At 40.4% G+C, this 21,410-nt stretch overlaps 1 protein-coding gene across 1 annotated transcript; it reads left to right on the top strand.

Moving 5' to 3' along the window:
- The first annotated feature begins 374 nt into the window (after positions 1-374).
- On the top strand, positions 375-20,821 carry nampt2 (nicotinamide phosphoribosyltransferase 2). The gene is made up of 11 exons (XM_034143793.1): positions 375-637; positions 5,800-5,935; positions 6,708-6,811; positions 7,650-7,778; positions 8,212-8,370; positions 9,196-9,326; positions 10,718-10,943; positions 13,542-13,661; positions 14,497-14,637; positions 15,171-15,296; positions 17,613-20,821. The coding sequence occupies exons 1-11, from the start codon at positions 590-592 to the stop codon at positions 17,772-17,774; spliced, it is 1,482 nt and encodes a 493-aa protein (XP_033999684.1). The 5' UTR covers positions 375-589; the 3' UTR covers positions 17,775-20,821.
- Positions 20,822-21,410: the final 589 nt, after the last annotated feature.

The raw sequence follows: 21,410 nt of genomic DNA, 5'->3' as shown, positions 1-21,410 counted from the left end.
CACATTAGGGGATTCAGGACTGTCTATGGTTTTGTACATAGCACATAGCCAAGATTGGGGTATCAAATTAAATGTATTTTTTTCCTCCAAATTATACAAATATTCCATATATTATTTTTAGATATTGTGGGAAATAAGGTCACAACAAAACTGCCTGCTCCATGTCAAACGAGAAACTTCTGGATAATGTAAAAAGATGATTTTAAAAGAAAGCCAGATAGGCTACAGCATATTCCGAAAACTGCCCAAAACGTTCAAGTGTTTCGTTTATGTCGTCCAAAAAAACCCTGCTGTCCTTAAACGCAGCATGACGTAGGCGGGGAGAGGGGGACGTGCGTGGGGCCATGCGTAGTGAAACCCTGAAACCCGCCCCTTCACAATAACCCCCAACCTACAAAATGACTAATGCTGTGTTGGAGCTGTGCTGTTGTAACATTTGAAACTGCGTTGAGTGGAAACACACAGGGCTCACCTCCACAGTAACTCGACGTGAGGTTTTTCATTCCTCTGCTGCTGTTCCGGGCTCAGGTTATCTGTAGTTACATTGCTACGAGGACACTGACGTGACATTCATTCATCCACAACAACAATGGCAGCACAGGATTTTAATTTCTTGCTCGCGACGGATTCTTATAAGGTGAGTGGACCTGTTCTCCTTTTCTGTTTCGCTTTTGATCTATTTCGGGTTGTTCTCCTTATTGAATTGAAATGAAACAGTTTGTTTAGGAGTCACCTTCCATTCAGTGTTCCACTACAACCCGCTTCACATCACGAGTGACCTAACGTCCGCCAGTCACTTTGGCTAAGCCGAGTGTTGTGAATGTTAGAGTTGTAGTTAGTGGCTAAACACCTTTTTATACAGTAGGGTAAATATTGAAAGTAAGGCGACAGCAGCAGTTTTATAACGCTATCGTTGTGCGCGTGTTGTGCTCTTCAGTCAGACAGGAGCAGAGGTTACAGCGGGTAAAGTCCAGCACGCAGTCATTAAACAACATGAACCCACCTATCTGTACATATTCTGATGCCACTGTTGCCTAGTTCCCAGGCTTCGTTTCCCCCTGAAACTATTCTTCACAATTTACTGTAACTTTACTTTAAAGATGTTTTAGTTTAAGCTTAAAAGCCTGTTAATGCTTAGTTTAGTGAATACATACTAGCTTTGAGTATATCTCCCTACATAATCCATAACACGGCTAAGAAGTAAGAATACTTATTTGGTGATTATTGAATTGGCATAATCAGACTTTATCGTAGAAACATCGCAGTTTAGTTTCGTGCATGAAAGAGCTCCACCTTTCAATTTCTGTTTAGCTTTCAGTTTCATTTAACTCAATTGGATACCTAAATCCAGAGGTGGACAAATAACTCAGAACTTGTACTTAAGTAAAAGTAGAAGTACCTGAGTGTAGGAATACTCTGTTACTAGTAAAAGTCCTGTAATCAAAATGTTACTCAAGTAAAAGTACAAAAGTATTGGCATCTAAATATTCTTAAAGTACCAAAAGTACTCATTATGCAGATTGGCCCATTTCAGAATGTATATATATATTATATGTTTTGATTAGAAGTTGATCATATTTATTTTAATCATTAATCCATATCTGTAAAGTAACTAAAGGTAATGTAGTTGAGTCAAAGTACAATATTTACCTCTCTATTGTAGGGGTTGACACCACTGCATTTAAACAAAAATGAAACTACCTGAGAGGAACTTGGCAAGGACATACATTTGTTTAACCCTATTTTTCAAGGCTGCTTAAATAATCCAGTACACGGCTAAGAAGTAAGAATACTTATTTGGTGATTCTTGAATTTGCATAACCAGTAATCCCCACATTTCCTTCTACATCGTAGTGTAGTTTCTGCATGAAAGCTCCGCCTTTCATTTACCGTTTAGCTCTCAGTTTCACTTAAGGCTCCTTTTACAAGGAAACAAAAACGAACAGAATTCGATATCAAAAAAGTGTTCCGTCCACACGCAATCGGCTCAATAAACGTGTCCTTCCACACGAGACCGCTGGAGACGCTGTAGTACATATGCCGCCTGTAAGTGGCGCTGTACTTCCGCCACAAAATACACCAAAAGCAGCGAAGAAGACCTCCCCCTGGTTGCCCTTCTGTTTATTCTCCGCGGTGGATTTAGCAACATGTAGTTCATGTAGTTCTCCATGTCCACTTGTTGCTGATGGTTGTGGTAGAGGAGCTGTAGATTTGGGTGAGCAGCAGAGGTGGGGAGAGGCAGGGCTCTGGCTGTTTCGGCGGCCTCTGTTTCTCTTTTTCTCCCTCCCCGAGGCGAGCGTGTGTAAAAGGCAGGTGCACCGCACCCATTGCCACTAACTCTGAGCCTGGCTCCCGAGCAGGTCGTTCTCCCCGGTAGTCCACCAGCAGATGAAAAACACCCGCCTCTTCCAAGGGACGAGGGAACCGTGCGGCAGTTTCCGTTTTTTTCCGCCGGTCAACATGTTCGTTAAAGTTTAAATCTTCCAGACAAAATTAGAAAAGTGCCGGTCAAAGGTCTTCTTTGTTATTTATTGAGCTTTAAAACAAATTGATAACGACTCTATATAATAATATAAGAATAGTACACGGAGTCTCTCTTTTCCTCCCCCTCTCCTGACAGCCCGTCAGTATCCGTCTCATGCAGCTGGCTGATCCAGTAATGAGTAAAAATAAACATATTTATAACTAGTTTAGGTAGTTTGAGAGGTAATTAAAATAGCTAAGGGTGATGATCTAACTTGAAGTGTGTGTTTTGCTCCGCTCGCCGCTCCATCACAGCGGGCAGAGCTGCAGGTGATCATGCAGAGCTGCGTGTCTCCGTCAGCAGCAGCTGATCTCTGATCTCTCTCTCCTGTCCGATTAGACTTCACTCGCGTGTATGTCCATATCGACCAAATCTAGCTAGTTCTAGCCTGTGTGTCAAAGGACACCTAAACATAAGCAACATTTTGACCGGAGATATTTAGATTTGCCGGTCTTCAGCATATTTTACCGGTCATAGTCCGGTAATTACCGGCTAACGAAAACTCTGCCGTGCGGGGGGGTTCTGCTGGAGGCTCCTGCTGGGTGCACTGTCCTGCGAGATACCGGGACCTGGCTCGAAACACTCGGAACGGGGAGAGGCGGGGCTATGGCGTATAGGGCGTATACACGGAGCCATTTGACCCCCCAGAGCGTTCCGTCCGCAGATCTACCCACCTTGGGACACGTTATCGTTTGAGGGCTCCGTTTCCGCGGTTCCGTTACGGCCATAGGGAACTGTAGCGGATAACACCCGTTCCGTCTCCGTTTAAAGTCTGTGTCTTTCATTCTTAATGTGCAGCATTAAAAGATAGAAACTGTGTTCAATTACGCAATTACATCCATATGTAAACCCTTTTTACTACAATGCAGTAAGGTGTCGTTTTGTGTTTCAGAGAGTCCAACATTGCCATTTAGCTTTAATTTTCACTTTAGTCAACTTTGAATCTAAATGGAGATGTGAGTCAGTTCACTGCTTGGGCATGCTGTGTTAGTCTACACAGTAGCCTCTGCGCGGCTCAGTAGAGTTAAATGTCAGATGTCACTGTTAGATGTCATTCAAAGGTTTGCACTGCAGCCAAATGGCAAAGGTCTGGATGATGACCAAACAGTCTTTTTATTAGCAACAACGACTCCTGAAACTATGTCCATAGCAGCAGCACAGCCACAGGATTCTTTCATCAATATCAAATAATATAATGAGATATTTAAGACAAGAAATCAGATATTTAAGACAAGAATCTGAACCATTTTGGGATTGACTCGATCAGGTTTCTGTCTCTTCTTCAGGGTTTCACTTCGAAGCCTCGACTCACTTTTAGGCCAAGTGCCACTATTCGGAGCTCAATCAGCTTATTCTCAAAAATGTTGTGAATACATCCCCAGGGATATACAAACATATGTAAACACAGTTACATAGTAAAAAGGGAAAGTTAACCTGTAACACCAAGCTCACCCTCAGGTCGGCAGCAAATGTAAAACTATTTAACCACACCTGTAGGTGTGACCTCTTCAAAAGAACATGGTGAATATTGACGAGGATGTCCCGCCGGTTACATCATCCTTTCTGCACCTCGAAAACAGGTTCCATGGAGTGGCCATGCCACTCAGTGTGCCACCAGTCCTGAAAGGAGATCCAATCTCATATGCACATAAGCAAGATTGATCAGATCCACTATCCTAGTGTTTCTAAAAAAAAAAGATGTAATAATGTATTGCATTTGATATCTTTCTTTCAGCTAAATACACCCAGACCAGCGCAAAACATTTTCAATAGGAAATGTAGGACAAATATAAAGTACAACAATACAGCGTTGTGCCATCCATGTGATTTGTCAAACAACTGAAAAAACACTTCAACACTTAAATGTGCAAAGTTTCCTAAGTTAACTACAAATAAATTGTTGTGGTCATTTAACTCTAAAATTAGTTTTCTGCTCACACCAAACAATGGCTATGTTGAACAAGATAGCGGTTTTTTTTTGTGTCTGTTTATGGATAACCGCAGTAAACGAGTGCATTGGAAATAGGAATATTAAATACAATTACACAATGTGGTCTACATCTTTAATTTGGCTAACAGTATATTCATTTCTTTAGCAGCTTTTAAAATCCAGCAGTTCTTGGCATCGGTTTAAATGAAATGGTTCATCAGGATCTTACGGACCATACAGATATTCTTAAATCCTCTTAGTTGGTCAGATTAATAATAATACATTTTATTTGGGGGGCGCCTTTCATAGCACCCAAGGACACCTTACAGGGCATAGGGTAATATAGGGAACATTAAAACCGTGGATTTAATGAAATGTCAGCCGGGGTGAAACAAGACAAACAACAGGAAATGGACTACAAAAAGACACAAAAAGACACAGGGTACAGTTCATAATGAGAATGCCAGTTTGAACAGGTGGGTTTTGAGTTGGGTTTTGAATGTTGTTATGGAATCAGACTGTGGGATATGTAGTGGCAGGGAGTTCCAGAGTCTGTCTTAGTCATTCATGTACACGTTATGAGAATAGGTGAAAGTACCCCTCCACCATGTCATACTCCATACTAACACCAAAAGGAGCTTGGACTCTATAGCTCATGTGACTCCTCTGGTTGGCCAGGATTCCCTAAATATAGAAACACTGACATGCCAAAAAATGACTTTTCAAGAACATCATGTGTTGACTTTGCAATGCTCATTTCAATAAAAGACATTCAAATACTACTTTTCTACTCTCCTCGACTTTCCTTTCACTTAAATAATGGTATTGTAATCTTATACATGACTACTCTTAATATTGCTTCCAGTGAAGAGGCCTGAGTTTCCCCGTTTTGTAACTTAAGTGTTTCTGGGTTTGTTCTCTTGAAGATAGAAAAGGGGAAAATAAGCAGAAAGTTAAATGGGGGATAGGATGAAGCAGAAGAATGTATTGTTGAAGCTAATTGAGCCAGTGACTGACTGGTTGTTGCTGTTGATTATTCAATTAGAGCTGTAAGAGCACAAAGAGAGACTTGTACTTCAAACTGTCGTCATATGTTCCCACGTGGATCCAGGAAACATGTTCACTGTACACGCAGACATCACGTTACGCAGACGCTCCTATGCTTTTCAGCTTGTTGGTGTGCATACTGGAGTTTTATTTGATTCCATTTTACAATACAACTCTGGTGTGATAAAGTGATTTATTAGTATTTCGTATAATAAGGGTTAATTACGTCATGAGACTTACATTGCACGTGTTTCAAATCATTTAAATATGCTTGACATGTCTGTTTTGTGTCTTTCAGATCACACACTACAAGCAGTATCCTCCAAATGTCAGCAAAATCTACTCTTACTTTGAATGCAGACGCAAGAAAGGCTCACAGTTCAGTGAGTGTGTGTTCTTTGGCCTTCAGTATCTGCTGAAGAAATACCTTCTAGGTACGTTCCTCCCCTTTGATCGAAGAAATGATTTGACAGAACAATATAGGAAAGAAGAGAGAAATGATAATGAGTGTTAACAAGAACATGAGAGAATGCAGTGCCTCGTGTTTAAACTGCTGCACACATGCTGTCCACACCCCTAACATGTCAGTTACAATGTTCGGTACCACTTTACAATAAGACTACCCTTATAACGGATTCATAAAGGGTTTATAATTAGGTTATGAATTAGGTTGTAAACACTTTATTAATCATTAAGAACCATTTATAAACCAGTTCTAACATAGTTTTCATACATCAACACAGGCTCACTATTTGGCAAGATTGGCTACTTAGCGAGAATCAACTCAGTGAGCAACAGACACCAAGGATGCTGGTGAAGAAGAAGATGAAGTAAGCTAAGTAGCCAATATAAGACTTAGTAGTACTGATAAATGTGGGCTCACTATTTGTCAAGCAACCGGTCACAGTTGCCCTTTTTATCTCATGTCTTATAAAAGCTTATTAATGATTTATAAAGTGTTCACAACCTAATTAATAAATGAATGACAAACTATTGGTAAACCCTTTATAAGGGTACTCTTATTGTAAAGTGGTACCCAATGTTTGAATAAATCCAACCTTATGTGGAAACAAACAGGAGCTAAACTGGTACACTTTCATATAAGGTGATCGTAGCGCAGGCTTGCCAGTTTTCTGGATGTTGAGTAAATCCTTTCTATTTCCTGCATGTGAGCGAGGTTGTAGTAACCTGGTGTGTTCTATTCAGGCCAAGTCATCACAGAGGAGAAGATTCAAGAAGCCAAGCTGTTCTACCAGATGCACTTCAAACAGTCTGTGTTTGATGAGGAGAGCTGGAGGAAAGTCCTTGAGGTATACTTAAAGTAAGCAATAAGCCACAAGAAGCTATGATTTACAGTGACTTCACAACAGCTAAGAGGCGCTGCTAGGCATGACGCAGAGCTTTTGAAAATCACTGTAAATCACTGGAAGTGGCCTATTGCATCTATAACAGTTACTATGAAAGTGGCAGACATCATATACACATTACATTATTATCAACTGACGCTTTTATCCAAAGCAACTTAAATACACTTAATACTGTAGACTGCCCCTACGGCAGCAATTTGGGCTTGCAATTGTATGCCTGAGGACACATGTTGTCAGAAGGTGGGATCTAACTGCTGACCCCATGATTTGCAGATCAGTGGACTAACCCCCCTGAGCTACAGTTGCCCACACAGCATATTTTCAACACATACAGTGGTTACTGGAACTTCAGTAATAATTGCCTGCCCTCAGTTGTCCATAGTTATTAATCACACCCTTACCCAGCAGAAACCCTACCCTTACCCTTTAGTGGTGAAATGTAACAAAGTAAGTACATTTATATATACATTTACTGAAGCACTGAAATCATCATGCCAGAGATTAACCTTATTCAAAGTGAAAAACAATTCAATGATATATTACTACTATCCTGCACCCTCCTCAGAGGATCTCTGCTCTAAAGATACTGCAGATAAAACATCCAACATTATACCAAGTCATTAGAATGAGCTCTATATTTTCCAGTGGGAAAATGAACGTGATGATTACATGAATGAATCAATAATTCTGTAAAAAGGACAGTTTAATACAAAAATATTTTCAGCTGAAGATTGATCTCTATACATCCATCCTGAAGTAAATGTGCTTGTTACTACGTCAGAAACACAATGGCCGTCTTCCTATCCGGATCAAAGCTGTCCCTGAGGGAAGGATCGTTCCCAGAGGCAACGTGCTCTTCACCGTGGAAAACACTGACCCAGACTTCTACTGGCTCACCAACTACATTGAGGTAAACCACAGTGTGCCACAGATCCATTTACAAAACAAGGACCTACTTTTCACCACTACTTACTGTTAATGTTAGGAGGAAAGACCTCTTGATGTTAACTTTTATATTGACCTATATAAATTAAGAAAAGTACTGCAGTTCTTAGTATTCTTTTTAATTACTTTTAAGGTAAAACATTTTGGACTCTTTAGTGGGCCAGTTGCCCTCCTTGGAACCTTTCACCAGCACTTTGTTTAAAACGTCTCTAAATAGGGGCTTAGATAGTTAATGTGTTAGGTAGACACCTTTGGACCTGACAGCTGATCAGTTTAGCAGCACTGTCACTGTATCCTCCATTTCTTTCTTTGCAACAACTGGCATCTTTTATATTTCCCACTCACTATCTGTTCTCTCCAAAACCCATAACCCCCTAATCCCCCTCTGTCAACTATAGACCATGCTGGTCCAGATGTGGTATCCCATCACAGTAGCCACCATCTCCAGGGAGTTTAAGAAGATCCTGGCCAAGCACCTGAAGGCCACCTCCGGGAGCCTGGAGGGTCTGGACCTGAAACTGCATGACTTTGGCTACAGAGGGGTCTCCTCACAGGAGGTCAGCAACACTCTCTCCCCCTGTTTTCCTTTAGTGATACGCTAACAGAGTTTCTCATTGTATTCCTGTCTCTTGCACCATGCCCCTTCTAATGTTGTACTGTATGTACAGGTACTAGGTTTACACTAAGATCATTTCCTTATAATCACTGTCACTGTTACTGAGGATACGAGAACCCCTGGAATTCCTTTCATAATGTTCCATGTACCTGGTTTGTGTTTCCACAGAAAATGTACCAAATGATCATCTTGTGATATCTACTTTGTGTTTATGGCTGTGTCATGCTGCCGATATAGAATTGTTGTTGGGCTTAGTGGACCCATTACTGATTAAAGGCACAAAGGTTAGATTAAGAGAACTCAAATGAAAGTCAGAAGGAAAGTGTTGCATAATATGCATGAAGCTGGAATGTAAAGTTGGTTATTAATCTCTTGAACAGCGTTTAAGAGGATTTTAAAATAAAATTCTTATAGGACCGGCTTTCAACTGAAAGTTTGACGTGACATTTTTTTAAAACCAGGCAGCAGTTGTTGAACAACATGGAGGCAGAGGAGTGTCAAAGCAGTGTTTATAATACAGTTATTGCTGAGTGCAAAATTGCTGAGTGCAAAAAATAACTCTTTGACAATCGTTCCTCAAGCTGAACTGAGTGTACTCTCTAACAACAACAACAAATCCACAGAAACAAACTGGATATCATTTTCCTGTTTCTGATTGATGGTTGCTGAATTATGAACCTTTTTAAAGGGCGACTTGTTTTGAATGAAATGGAAGAAAACCATTTGAGCAGTAAAGTGATTCCTTACCTCCACCTCCTCTCTCCAGTCTGCAGCGTTGGGTGGAGCGGCCCACCTGGTTAATTTCTGCAGTACAGACACCGTGGCTGGGCTGCTGATGGCTCAGCGCTACTACAGCTGCCCAATGGCCGGCTTCTCCATTCCAGCAGCAGAGCACAGGTATAACACACAGACACAGTATGTATGACAGTATGTCAACCCTTTGGAACGTGCTGATTTTATTCATGAATTTGTCATAAAATGTGATCTGATCTTCATTCAAGTCGCAATTACAGACAAACACAATGTGCTTAAGTTAATAACACACAAACATTAATAATCTTTCATATCTTTATTGAACACACCCATTAAACGTCAGCAGCGCTGGTAGTGAAGAAGTGAAGCTTCTTACTTAGGTGAAGATCAGACCTTTTAAAATAACAAACAAATCTATACATAAATGAAGGTTATTCCAAAGGATTGACTTACTTTTTCTTGCCACCATACAAGTGCATCTTGCACTCCAAAGTGTACATCATAATTAATCAAAAAAATATCCTTCATGAACTGTTTAATATTGTATTAGTCGTTGACTGTATATGTGACCCGCTCTATCGAAATCAGTCGGAAGTCGCAACGGCTCATTTCAAAATAAACGTGGATTTGCGTAAAAAACTATTTTTTCGGGGTTCGGGTGTTTTGTTTGATTTTAAATAAACAAAGTCTTGGCTTTCAGAATATGAAACTTTTATTTCCAAAATCACACGATAAATACATTTGTGAAGCTTGTAAAGGGAAGATGACGGCTCTCACTCGCAATCTGCTCTTCCGCAGCGCCGCCCCCCCCTCCCTCCGGCTGAAATTATGAATGTAAGGCGTATAGTAATCATAGATAACACGGCAGGGCCCGTTACAGTTTGTTTTCATCTGATTTCAAATAAACAAAGTCTTGGCTTTCAGAATATTAAACTTGTTTCGGCAAATTCAGATGATAAATACAACTTTGAAGCTTGTAACGGCATAATTACAAGCGGAGAACGGAGTAACTTAACGTCACAGCAGGCATAACAACAGCCGGTGTTTCTCGTGAGTGTTTTCCCCGGGTGACAAACACAATATACACAAATGCAAAAAAACACAAACACACACATACACACTCACACACTCGCGAGCTTCCCCCACACCAGTAATCCAAACGGAAATATTTTCCCTCTGTAGTATTTTGATCATTTGCTCCGCTAATAATCAATCAGATCGATGGATTCCAGAGAAGAGGAAACTTTGAAGGCCTTTTTCTCAAAATGATGACTCGGTGACAGTCATTATATAATGTGACATATTTTGCTTAATATTTGGAGTACAACAAAAATCTTGATATCATTAGAAAGCTATGAATCTCCTCTTTCCAACAGTGTATACGACTCAAAATGTGTCTTCGGGTCAATGCGACTGATTTCGATAGAGCAGGTCACATATGAGGAAACACCGTTAATGACATTGACATCAAATTGAAGAACTAGCATGAGTATTTCCAGCCCCACTGACCGTGTTCATTACTTCCTGTAATGCAGTACCATCATCTCCTGGGGGAGGAACAGAGAGAAGGAGGCGTTTGAGCGAGTCCTGGACCAGTTCTCCTCAGGGCCGGTGTCTGTAGTCAGTGACAGCTACGACATCTTTCACGCCTGTAAACACATCTGGGGAGACGAGCTGAAGGAGCGCGTGATGGAGCGCAGCCAGGACTCCTGCCTGGTCATCAGGCCAGACTCTGGAGACCCCGCGGAGACCCTCATCGAGGTGAAACACACACTGAAGTTGTCATTCTAATTTGAGCTCTAAACCTAAAGTAGAAAGACTGAAGTTTATTATGAGAGGTCTGAGAGGAATCTCAAAGGACTTCTGTCTTCTTCATACTCGGAGCATAATACTCCCAACTTTACTTTCCAAAAGATCCACCTATTGCCGTCTTTCCTTTTTTTTTTTTTTTTTTTTTTTAAATAAAAAAAAATGCTCAGACTTTATACACACTAAATAATGGGAAAAAGGGACACCAGAATAATGTAGGACTAGTTTGGTTTTACAGCCCCTCAGTTTGCAATCTTCTTACACACTTTTACACCAAAGTATGGGTGTGACTCCCACGAGGCTACATTTGGCTCTGAAATTTGGTTTAATGAAGAAAATAAAGCAAACAATAACTAAAGCAGGACCCTACGGGTAAACAGAAAATGTCTGAACCTAGCTCACCCCCATCTTTCCACAAATCCAGACATATAACCGGTGCATTAAGCACAATAAACCACACCCATGTGACAATTGCCAGTGAATTGATAAACAATTACAAATTAACTTGGTGTAAACAAATAATGATAATACAAATAATAAACAAAGACGAAGTAAGCTTTATGGCTCCTACAATATAATAACACTATATACATTTTTATAAGAAGTAATAGTATAAGTAAACTATTAGTCTTGAAAATTAAATAATCCAATAAAACGTTTTAAAAACTGTAAAAAACATGTCTTTTAACATCTCATTTAACTTTTCGTCTTCTTTCCCCCCGTTGTATCGATCACTAGCACGGATTCAATTAGGATTCGATATGTGGGGGCACTCTGTGGTTGGGGGGTGGGGTGTCGAGGACATCATTATTTTCACCATAAGGGCTATATATGAGGCCAAATCCTAAAGCAACTGCTGCAACGGCTCGGGTGTTTTGGCGGCACCGCTGCCGACTCTTTGCAGTGAGGAGCCGCAGCGAGGTCCAGAGGGGGGGGCTGCGGTGTACAGCTCACGGTTGGATCAGAGACACACGCTCACTAAGCCGGCAAACTATAGCCGGTTGCAGAGATCTGATATTCAAAAATAAAGTCAACGCATATTAGGGCTGTACCCGAATATCCTAATATTCAGTCGTTGGCCTACTATTCGGTTTTCAATTTCGTTATTCGGATATTCTTTTTTTCTTCTTTTTTTTTCAAAATTCAAATTAAAATTGAATTTATTGAAATCTCCAATATCAACGTAAGAGCTTGTGCCTCTTCCGGGGGTGCTGACACTTAACCATAAACGTTATCCTTTACTTTCTCCGTCTTTATATGTAGATATGACTTTGCTCCGTTAATCTCTGCTCCTTTTCTCCGTCACGTTGTTTCCATAGCAACAACTTCCTGTCAACAGCGCTAACTCGCCTTCAAAATAAAAGCATGTCCATACAAAATAGGAAGCCAAGCCAAATTACACTTAAGACATATATATATACAACTGCAACAAAAGTAACAAACACAATATCCTTTTCAATTTCAAAGAACATAAATTGGGTTATTTACATTAAAAAATAACTATAAAACAACAATACTGTAGAACAGGGGTCTCCAACACGTCGATCGCGATCTACCGGTAGCTCGCAAGCCCTCAATAAGTAGCTCGCCAAAGCAAATCCAAAATGTAAAAAATACACCAAAAATAAAGGAAATGTAATTAAAAGAATCTACCCTATGCATAAACGAAACCTCAATCATAGCGAAGTCTATCTACTTACTACAACTCTATATCTATCTAACACCCCTCCTCCCACCCCCACAATGAATATCGACCAATCACGTTCTTGCTTGATTTGCGGGACCAGCGTTGCAGTCGGGAAGAAAAGCAATGTGGAGCGGCAGCTCACCGCTTCATAAGGAGTTGAACCTTTCCTCCTGGCAGAATCTACACAACACATCAGCCCCATTGAACAGCCTATCATGCCAGCCTATACAACACATGAGGGGCAGAGTTTTACTGTGTGTGTTGCAACTTGCATATTTATTTATTGCACTTGACGCACACACACGCATGGCGTAATTTCCACTGGGGACAGTCCCCCCCACTTTTCGAAATCCCGTTTGTGTCCCCCCACTTTACAAATATGTTTTTTAACGCAAGCCGTCATCGCCACGGAGGAGCACACAGCCTCTGAGAGAGAGAGAGAGAGAGACTAGATTGTATTTAAAAGGGGAGTGATTAGAAAAATATGCATAAATAGAAAGAAAAGTGCTAACTAGGTAACATAAGATAAGAATAAACAAGTTTAAAAAAACAGCACACAAAGGTAAGCATATAATAATGTTAAAATGTGCTAAATATATACACTGCAAAAAACAAAAAAAGAGGAGTAAAAGTAGCTCACGACTTGTTTTATTTTTTTAAAGTAGCTCTCATCCTAAAAAAGGTTGGAGACCCCTGCTGTAGAATAACAAAATGAATGCCTTGAATAAACCGAAATGCACGTGTTGAAGCGCACACCGAATATTCGCTGCTGATTATCGTTGTTGTAAGATGTTTACTGCGTCCACTTGGATACCAACGTGTGTGGTAACTCCAAAATAAAGCCATTGAAATGCCACTTTCAGGTCATCAAGATTCTTGAGGAGCGTTTTGGCTGTTCTCTGAACTCTGTGGGATTCAAGGTTCTGCCTTCCTACCTGCGGATCATTCAGGGAGACGGCATCGACCTCATCTCAGTGGAAGAGGTGAGAAAACGTTTGGGTGTCATACTGGTCTGGGTTCATCTTGACTTTTCTTTCACATCTTATTTAGTGTATATTCTCCTTATATTCCCTCCTTTTGGACGTTGAGTTGTACCTTTTTGATCACCAACTCAGCTTTTTGTAACAAAAACAGTCCCAGTTAAATCTTCTGCTGCAGACAGCATAGCAGGCTTGCACTCCTTTTCACTATTTTTTTTAGATAAAAAAAACTGAAACATTTGAATAATCTACAGTCAAACTGACACTCTTCAAATTAGTTTTGGGGGAAAATGGCAGTGCCGACCATCATCCTGTTGGTCATGATTAAATTGTACAAGGTACTCGCATGGTTCATTGTTGGGATTGGGCAGTTCCAAACACTGGTAGCCCAGCCCAGAGGATGGAAGATGATTTAGTTTTCAGGTTGTTCTAACCCGTCTGCTCTCTTACTATGAAACTGTGACTCAGGTAATCACTGTATCCCAGACCTCAGCACAAAGGCTGATAGGCAAAACTCAGACAAATAATGGCACAAACTCTGAACAAGGTTATTTGTCCTCCTTTTTTTGTTTGTATTCAAATGGTATGATTTTCTTTACAACAGAGCATATCTCTGTTGAAACCCACTTTAAATATATACAAGTTTTTTTTGTCATAGTCCAATCAATTATTGAAAAAAAGGATTGTATATTTTAAATGGCCAACCCTATCCTTTTAAAAGACACATTGTTGCGGTTATCTTGACTACAAAACACTTAAAGTTCCACTGTCCTTCTCCAAATATTTATATAAAAAGTGAAGTAAACAAAACTTAACGATTTTATTTTGTTTCCTGTAGATTCTCACGAAGCTGAGTGATGAAGGCTGGAGTGCTGAGAACGTCTTCTTTGGTTGTGGCAGTTCCCTGCTCCAGAAGCTCAACAGAGACACACTCAGCTGTGCCTTCAAGTGCAGCTATGTGGAGACTGACGGGAAGGGGGTATGTAGGGGGGGGAGATTTTCAAACTGCATTAACTGAGTTTAACAGATGATCTCCAACAGATTAATATGCCCGGTAAAATTATGAACTTTATAGACTAAATGAAGGCATGTGAGGCACACAATAAAAACAACAGTCTAATCGGACACGTTTCTCAAAAATGGCAAGTTAATGCAATCACTAAAGAACTTAGAAAGAGTGTTTTTGATCATTTCTGTTATGGTCATCCATTTCATCAAAGAAGCGGTTTTAATGGCAAAACTACAAAATCAAGACTCTGGGAAATAAAGTAATTGTCTACCGTAAAGCTGCTGTCCTTCCTACTTGCCTGTGGGGCTCTGTAATAAAGCACTTTTTTGCTGAAAACCATGACCTTTAATATTACATTATCTATATTAGATATGTTGATTAAAGAGGAATTTCAAAGAACATCCATACAAATACCACAGACACAGAAATCCTCACACAGACTGTTTTTCTATATTCTTACAAGCATGTGGAGTTTATTTAACTAGTTTGCATGTGTTTACCAGATGGACGTTTACAAGCAGCCGGTGACCGACCCATCCAAAGGCTCCAAGAGGGGCCGACTGCTGCTGAGGAGAAACTCTGACGGCCTGCTAGAGACAATAGAGAGAGGAGCAGGCAAGCCGGAGGAGGTGAGTGAGTGAGTGAGTGAGTGAGTGAGTGAGTGAGTGAGTGAGTGAGTGAGTGAGTGAGTGAGTGAGTGAGTGAGTGAGTGAGTGAGTGAGTGAGTGAGTGAGTGATCGATCTAGTCACCTCACTGTCTGAGCTGCACATGTCGTGTTTATAATAACATTAACGCCTATATAGATGTCATTGAGTCAAGTCATCTGTTTTGTTAAAATTAGAATTGGCCAAAAGTAAACCATGTCATTGTCATGATGTGTTCAAATGTAATCTTGTAAAAATATAATTAACAACAGCAAAAACTATCACTTTGGCAGCAACAAATGTGATTGGGGCATCTCTACTACAAATAGTAATACATCCAGGTGTTGACAGTTGTCTTTCTCATTGTCCACAGAAATAAATGTGAAATTGATAACATCAAGATGCTATCTGATAAACTATAACCAACAGAGAGCAGATGCTCTCAAAAGGTGTAGAAGGTTGGTTAGTGTGACGGTGGCTCTGCCCCGACAGTGAGCTGTACAACACCCCCCACCTTCTGAAAGCCAGAGCCGGTCTGGTTGGCCATGCCTGTGCTGGTTGTCGGTACAGAATCCCCTCTGGTGCAGCCCTGATTCAAACATTAGCCACATGGAAGTGAAAACACTGCACTTTATTTAAATGAGAAAGTGCAGCCCAATGTGAATCAATCCAGATCCATTTTGAATGTGAAGTATGTGCATTCATTGTCAGCCCACCATAGGGCCCGTCTTTATTTTCTACACCTCCTCCCTTACTTTAACTTCTTCAGATTACATAGTTGAAATTGTGAGTGTTGTGTTCTCCAAAAATGATTCCATATAATTGGTCCTTCATAAGTTGTTGGTTGAAAAAAAGAGAGACATTTAAAAAAGTGGTCAGAATCTGTACATCAGGGGCTGGACTTATTTTCTCAGATCAACAAAGCTTCTCCACAGACACAGAGTACATGATATAGCATCACATTGTATTGCAAAACATTTGACAAAAACAGTATCTGAACACAACTACAAGTTACATTTTAACAAAAAAAAGTTGATTTATTCCATCCCCTTATAACATTTTATACAGCCCGTATATGTTCCAGGGATGCAAACACACGTATGGTGAAAAAAGAGAGAACTATTCGAAGCAGAACAAAAACAGCCTGTGCTATAATGCTTCAATGAACTGGCTATTCTTTATAATATACTCAGATCAATAGGAGACAGAGATGTTAAGTTATAAATTAAGGGTTTTTATTATTATTTACATCAGGGGTGGGGAACCTTTTTCCTCTCAAGGGACATTTTAATTTTTTCAACATCCTCCGGGGGCCCGTACAAATTATTGACCTCTGCTTAAAAATACTAAAATCACAGCCAATTCATTTGGCCTTTCTTTCATGCTGTGCAAAGAAAAAGCAACCTCTCAATCCAGATATCTCACCATGACTCGCGCATGCATGCACGTGCACGGTGTGGCATGACCACCACAACAGAAAGATATGGACGCAAGATGTGTGCAAATGTATTTAGTTTCCTATCCATGTGGACATCATTTAAGTGGGGGGACGTTAAAAGCATCAATCTGGTGCACTTTGAGAGCAACATGAAGAGATCTATGGATACATCTCTCAACACCATATGAAACAGACCTGTAAGCAGATTTCTTTTTCTTTATGGATATTTTACAAATCACTCCCCTTTCAAACTGTATTCTTGTTTATTAATAACAACTTTTCTGTTACTGTTATATAGTATTTTATACCTGTTTACTTTATTCTCTTGTTTTTTTATAATGATCATATCAAGGTGTGCCTTTACCTCACTGAGCTGAGGTTATCAGAGCCTCTCAGTCTGTCAGGAGAGAGCTCTCTTCCACCTGGTTGTAGAAAAAGCTCTTTATATTCGTTAGCATAGCTAGCTAACCAGATGCTAATAACAACAAATCGCCACTGGGCTTACAACTAAAGACACAGCCACGCAAAAACTGCGGCATGTGTACGGCTCCTTATGGGTACTGCAATATTTGAAGTGCTCTCAGTCAGCAATACACCACGTGATGACACGTTACGCTCGTGTTGTGTTCAAGGAACCTGTCCTTGGCCAGGAAAAACAGGCACTCGCTTGTTTAATTATTTTGCGGTCAGTCCGTACCCCCCCCCCCCCCAAAACGAAAAGTCTTCGGTTCTCCACGAATTACACAAGTCACTCAAATCAGCGTTGAAAAAGCGGGAGGCGCCGAAAAGCGACTAATTTGCATGCATGATGTTTAACAGCTTTGCAGTTAACATGTCTAAACTGATTTCTCTGTGTTTTCAGGACCTGCTGGTGACCGTCTATGAGAACGGCAGCCTGGTGCAGGACTACACCCTGGAGGAGATCAGGAAGAACGCCCGGCTTAGGGACGAGGACGTGAACCCCACCCTGCACAACCAGGATCAGGAACTGCTGCGCAATCACATCCTCAACGGGGTTCATTAGACCAGCCACAGCCTTAGAATACTTGAGTTTTGAACAGGGTGCACTGGAGTGAAGACTGTCGTGTTTCTGAAAGGCACCCATTCAAGTTAAGCTGAACATATAGAAAGGGAGCAAAAAGCTGTTTCTCACAAAATACTAACTTAATAAAATAATACAGTATTTCTGATTAAGGTAATCATCAGGTATGGTGAACACTGGCTAGTGCTTGATAGACAATATCTAAGTTAAGGCCACTGTTAGCCTCATATATCAGCACAACATTATATTTTTGCACCCTCAGAATATCAGAATACCTTTATTCGTACCACAGAGGGGAACCTTACATATTTTACATATACATATATTATCTCCCTATTGCCCTTTAGTTTAGCACAAGTCATGTACTGTCTATAAATGCAGACATCACTGACATGTCGGGCTCAATAATCTGCACTGCAACAGTTCAGACAGAAACCAAACTGAAGCCATACCTGTTCCTGTTTCATCATGTCTCACGTGCCTGTCCCACACAGTACACTCTGAAGCCCAATATTGAATAGATAAAAAAACAATATGAATATATTGTGTAAAATATATGAATGAACTGATAATTTGGGAAATATTTGATGAGATAGTTGAAACTCATCTCATTATTTTTAAATGGTGTTTCATTATTAATGTTATTTTGTATGTATTAGATAGTCATTTTTATTTCAAAATGCCTTTTTTCTTCTTCTTAAAGTCATTGTTTTTAGTTCATATTCGCATGACTAGTATTTGCTATGACAGTGGTGTTTTCCGCGCCCTCTAACCTTCCAGCCAATCATGTCCCCCCGTGCCACTCTGAAGTGCGTACGCTCCAGTGCCTTTTAAAGAGAGAGTTGGGACACATCTCACTGCCACGTGGTACATGTATTGCTACATAGTTCCAAGGGTCAGTTTAATTGCATACATTCAAGTAGGACAAACAGCTGCCATTATATAAAATAATGTCTCCCATCCTAATTGTATGTAGAGAGAATCACAGAAACAAGCACAGCAAATGCTGCTTTACCTTCCACCACTGCGCTCGTTGTCAGTGCACTGAGTACATGTGCTGAAACAACAAAAGCTGTTCAGGATCTAAAGATGAACCAGAAGTGCAAAAAAACATATTGACTTACTGTAAGAAGTGATTTGGATCAGTGGTTCTTTAGAAAAGTGCGATACCTGATCTGCACAGTTGGACTTTGGTTAGAGCTCATTCAAATACAAAATGGAGCAGCCACTATAGGACGTCTATTCTACTGGTGGCCAGCGGGCTGATCCCCATGCAGCAGCAACAACCATCAGGGGAAAGAGAGAAGCCTATCACTTATTACCATGCATGCTGTCACAGTAATCTCAGGCAGCACAGGGACAATCCCTGCCATTTTGTATTTTGCTAATTTCTCTCCCCTTTTTAAGAAAAAAAGGCATAGATCTTGCTCATGTGCTATATCTGAAGTGTGTATCAAAACTGCTAGCCAATTAATACACATTAGAAATAGAGAAGGTGGTCATAAGGCCAAAGAAAGGTTGAGTAGGTTAATTTGTCTTCCTCTGAATAATGGCTCGGGGAAATGTCCGTCCGAGGCCCCTTAGCTTTCTGACCCTGAACAATATGGATATAGTTGAATAGCTCTGGTCTATGTGAGGGCTAAGTAGCAGGAGCAGATCCCTAACGGGCACTGCAATAGTATAGAATACATCTAAATGTAGAATAAACCGAAGCGAAAGATATGAATCAGCTCAGGCACTGATATGAATAGGCGTCACTAGATATGTACAGTAAGAACAATATGTAATGAATAGGCTAAGATATGCAAAGTATGAAACATGCAACAATGACAGTAGTCAGTAAAGGTAAAACCCTAAAAGTGTCCGAAAAGGCATCTTTTTTCTCACCTGCGAGGGTGCTTGTAAAACACAAAATGAATTGTGTGCACAGGTTATTATTGGCTGCTCTGCGACATGTTTACTTGAGGCTATTCCATTTAAAACAGATGTCTGTCGTTACTCTCTCTACAAATCGCACTGGCAAGGTCAACAACTGCTACAATATAAGTCGAGCTAGCTCCTTTTAGCTAGAGCAACACCAATGCTAATGTTATTCTGAGTTGGCTAACTACAGTACACTAACATAACCATGTAGCTGTTGTTCTTGGTGTTAGTGACACAAGACCCATTTGTGAGTTTAGATTATTACTGAGTGTGAGAGAAAATGACATCAGAGTTAGGAGCCAGTGCTCGCTCCTGATGGCATGTGACTGCTGAAGAATGAACGAAGGCTGCAGAGGGCTTCTGAACCGATCTTGGCTGTTTGGCCATTGGTCCCCTTATAGCATTTCTCCAGAGACTTTGATGGGCAACCTTTTGGGTAAATGATCTTCCCATTACAAATACTCAAATAAACCCAGCAGTCCACATGTTTGGACTTCATGAGCTACTGAGTAACTTTGATATGAATTTACAGGGCCCCGCCTCCAACGCCGTATCAATTCCCTCTACACATCCATGTTTGTGACATCGATGCTCTCATCTTTTGTAAACGTATACTATCAGTCTGATCATGTGATTTTGATTTCTTAGGTAAGGATTTTATGAAACCAATCATTTAACTCAACAGTTGTGTGGGTCACAACAGATGCAGGGGAGCATCAAGTCAGGCTGCTGCGGATTCTTCAGGCTGTTCTTCATTGTGTTCATTCTTCTTTTCATTTTGATTGACATGTTTGGATCTTTAAATACTAAGTGACAAATTCCACAATAATGTATGTTCTTGCTGATGACCAGTCCATGGAGATTGTTGATGAAGTAGTGGTGAAGAGTTCCACCAACACTGGACAACACACAGTTAACCTGTTGTATCGGCACTAATCATATCTGTAATTACATTGTGTAAATATACTTTTGAAAATGGTTTGCTTTTAATTTATCTATCTTTTAAATGTTCTGTATCTTTGATTTTGTTTGTTTTCAAAACAGACCTTTTATTAGATTAAAATAAATAACATTTTCACCCTGGGTGAGTTATATTGCAACACTGACAGCGTTTACTCCTCTCTGCTGCAAGTATTCAGTGCCTGACTCAATGCATCTCTTCAGCTGGAATGTCATTTTTATCATTACCCTTTCTTTATTCAACGTGCACATTCCTGCACTGTTCTATTGCACCACTAGAGGGAGCAGAGTCTTCGCTGGGGTTTGTGCATGGAGATGAGAATAAACCATGTTGTATTTAAGATCAGTGATACAGGAGCTGCAGGTTAAGGTTGAGAAGAATCTTCAAGGCAGATGCAGTGGGATTTGAGAGGGTTTCTTCTGTTTGCCTTTAGCTCATAAAACGTTTTGATTTCTACAGCAGCCTCACAGGTTTTCACTCCTAAATAACATTATGGTGTAGTGAGCTTTTTGTCCAGCTGTGGATGCAAAGAACAGCTACACTCAAAAAGAGAAGAGTGTCACCTTCTGATTGGACTGTAGAGATGGGCGAGTCCTGATTCATCCGGATCATTAACCCGGATCCTAGAAATGAGCTGGTCATGACGAGTCTCCCCTCTCCATTAACCCGAGTCCTTGAGTCCCACACTTGGTGTGACGTACAAATTAAAACTATAAATTGCGTCACTCGCTACT

Source organism: Trematomus bernacchii, unplaced genomic scaffold (genome assembly GCF_902827165.1).
Source record: "Trematomus bernacchii unplaced genomic scaffold, fTreBer1.1, whole genome shotgun sequence".
Classification (NCBI taxonomy): Eukaryota; Metazoa; Chordata; class Actinopteri; order Perciformes; family Nototheniidae; genus Trematomus; species Trematomus bernacchii.
Note: the sequence above shows the minus strand (reverse complement) of the source record. Positions and strands in the feature narration are given on the sequence as shown.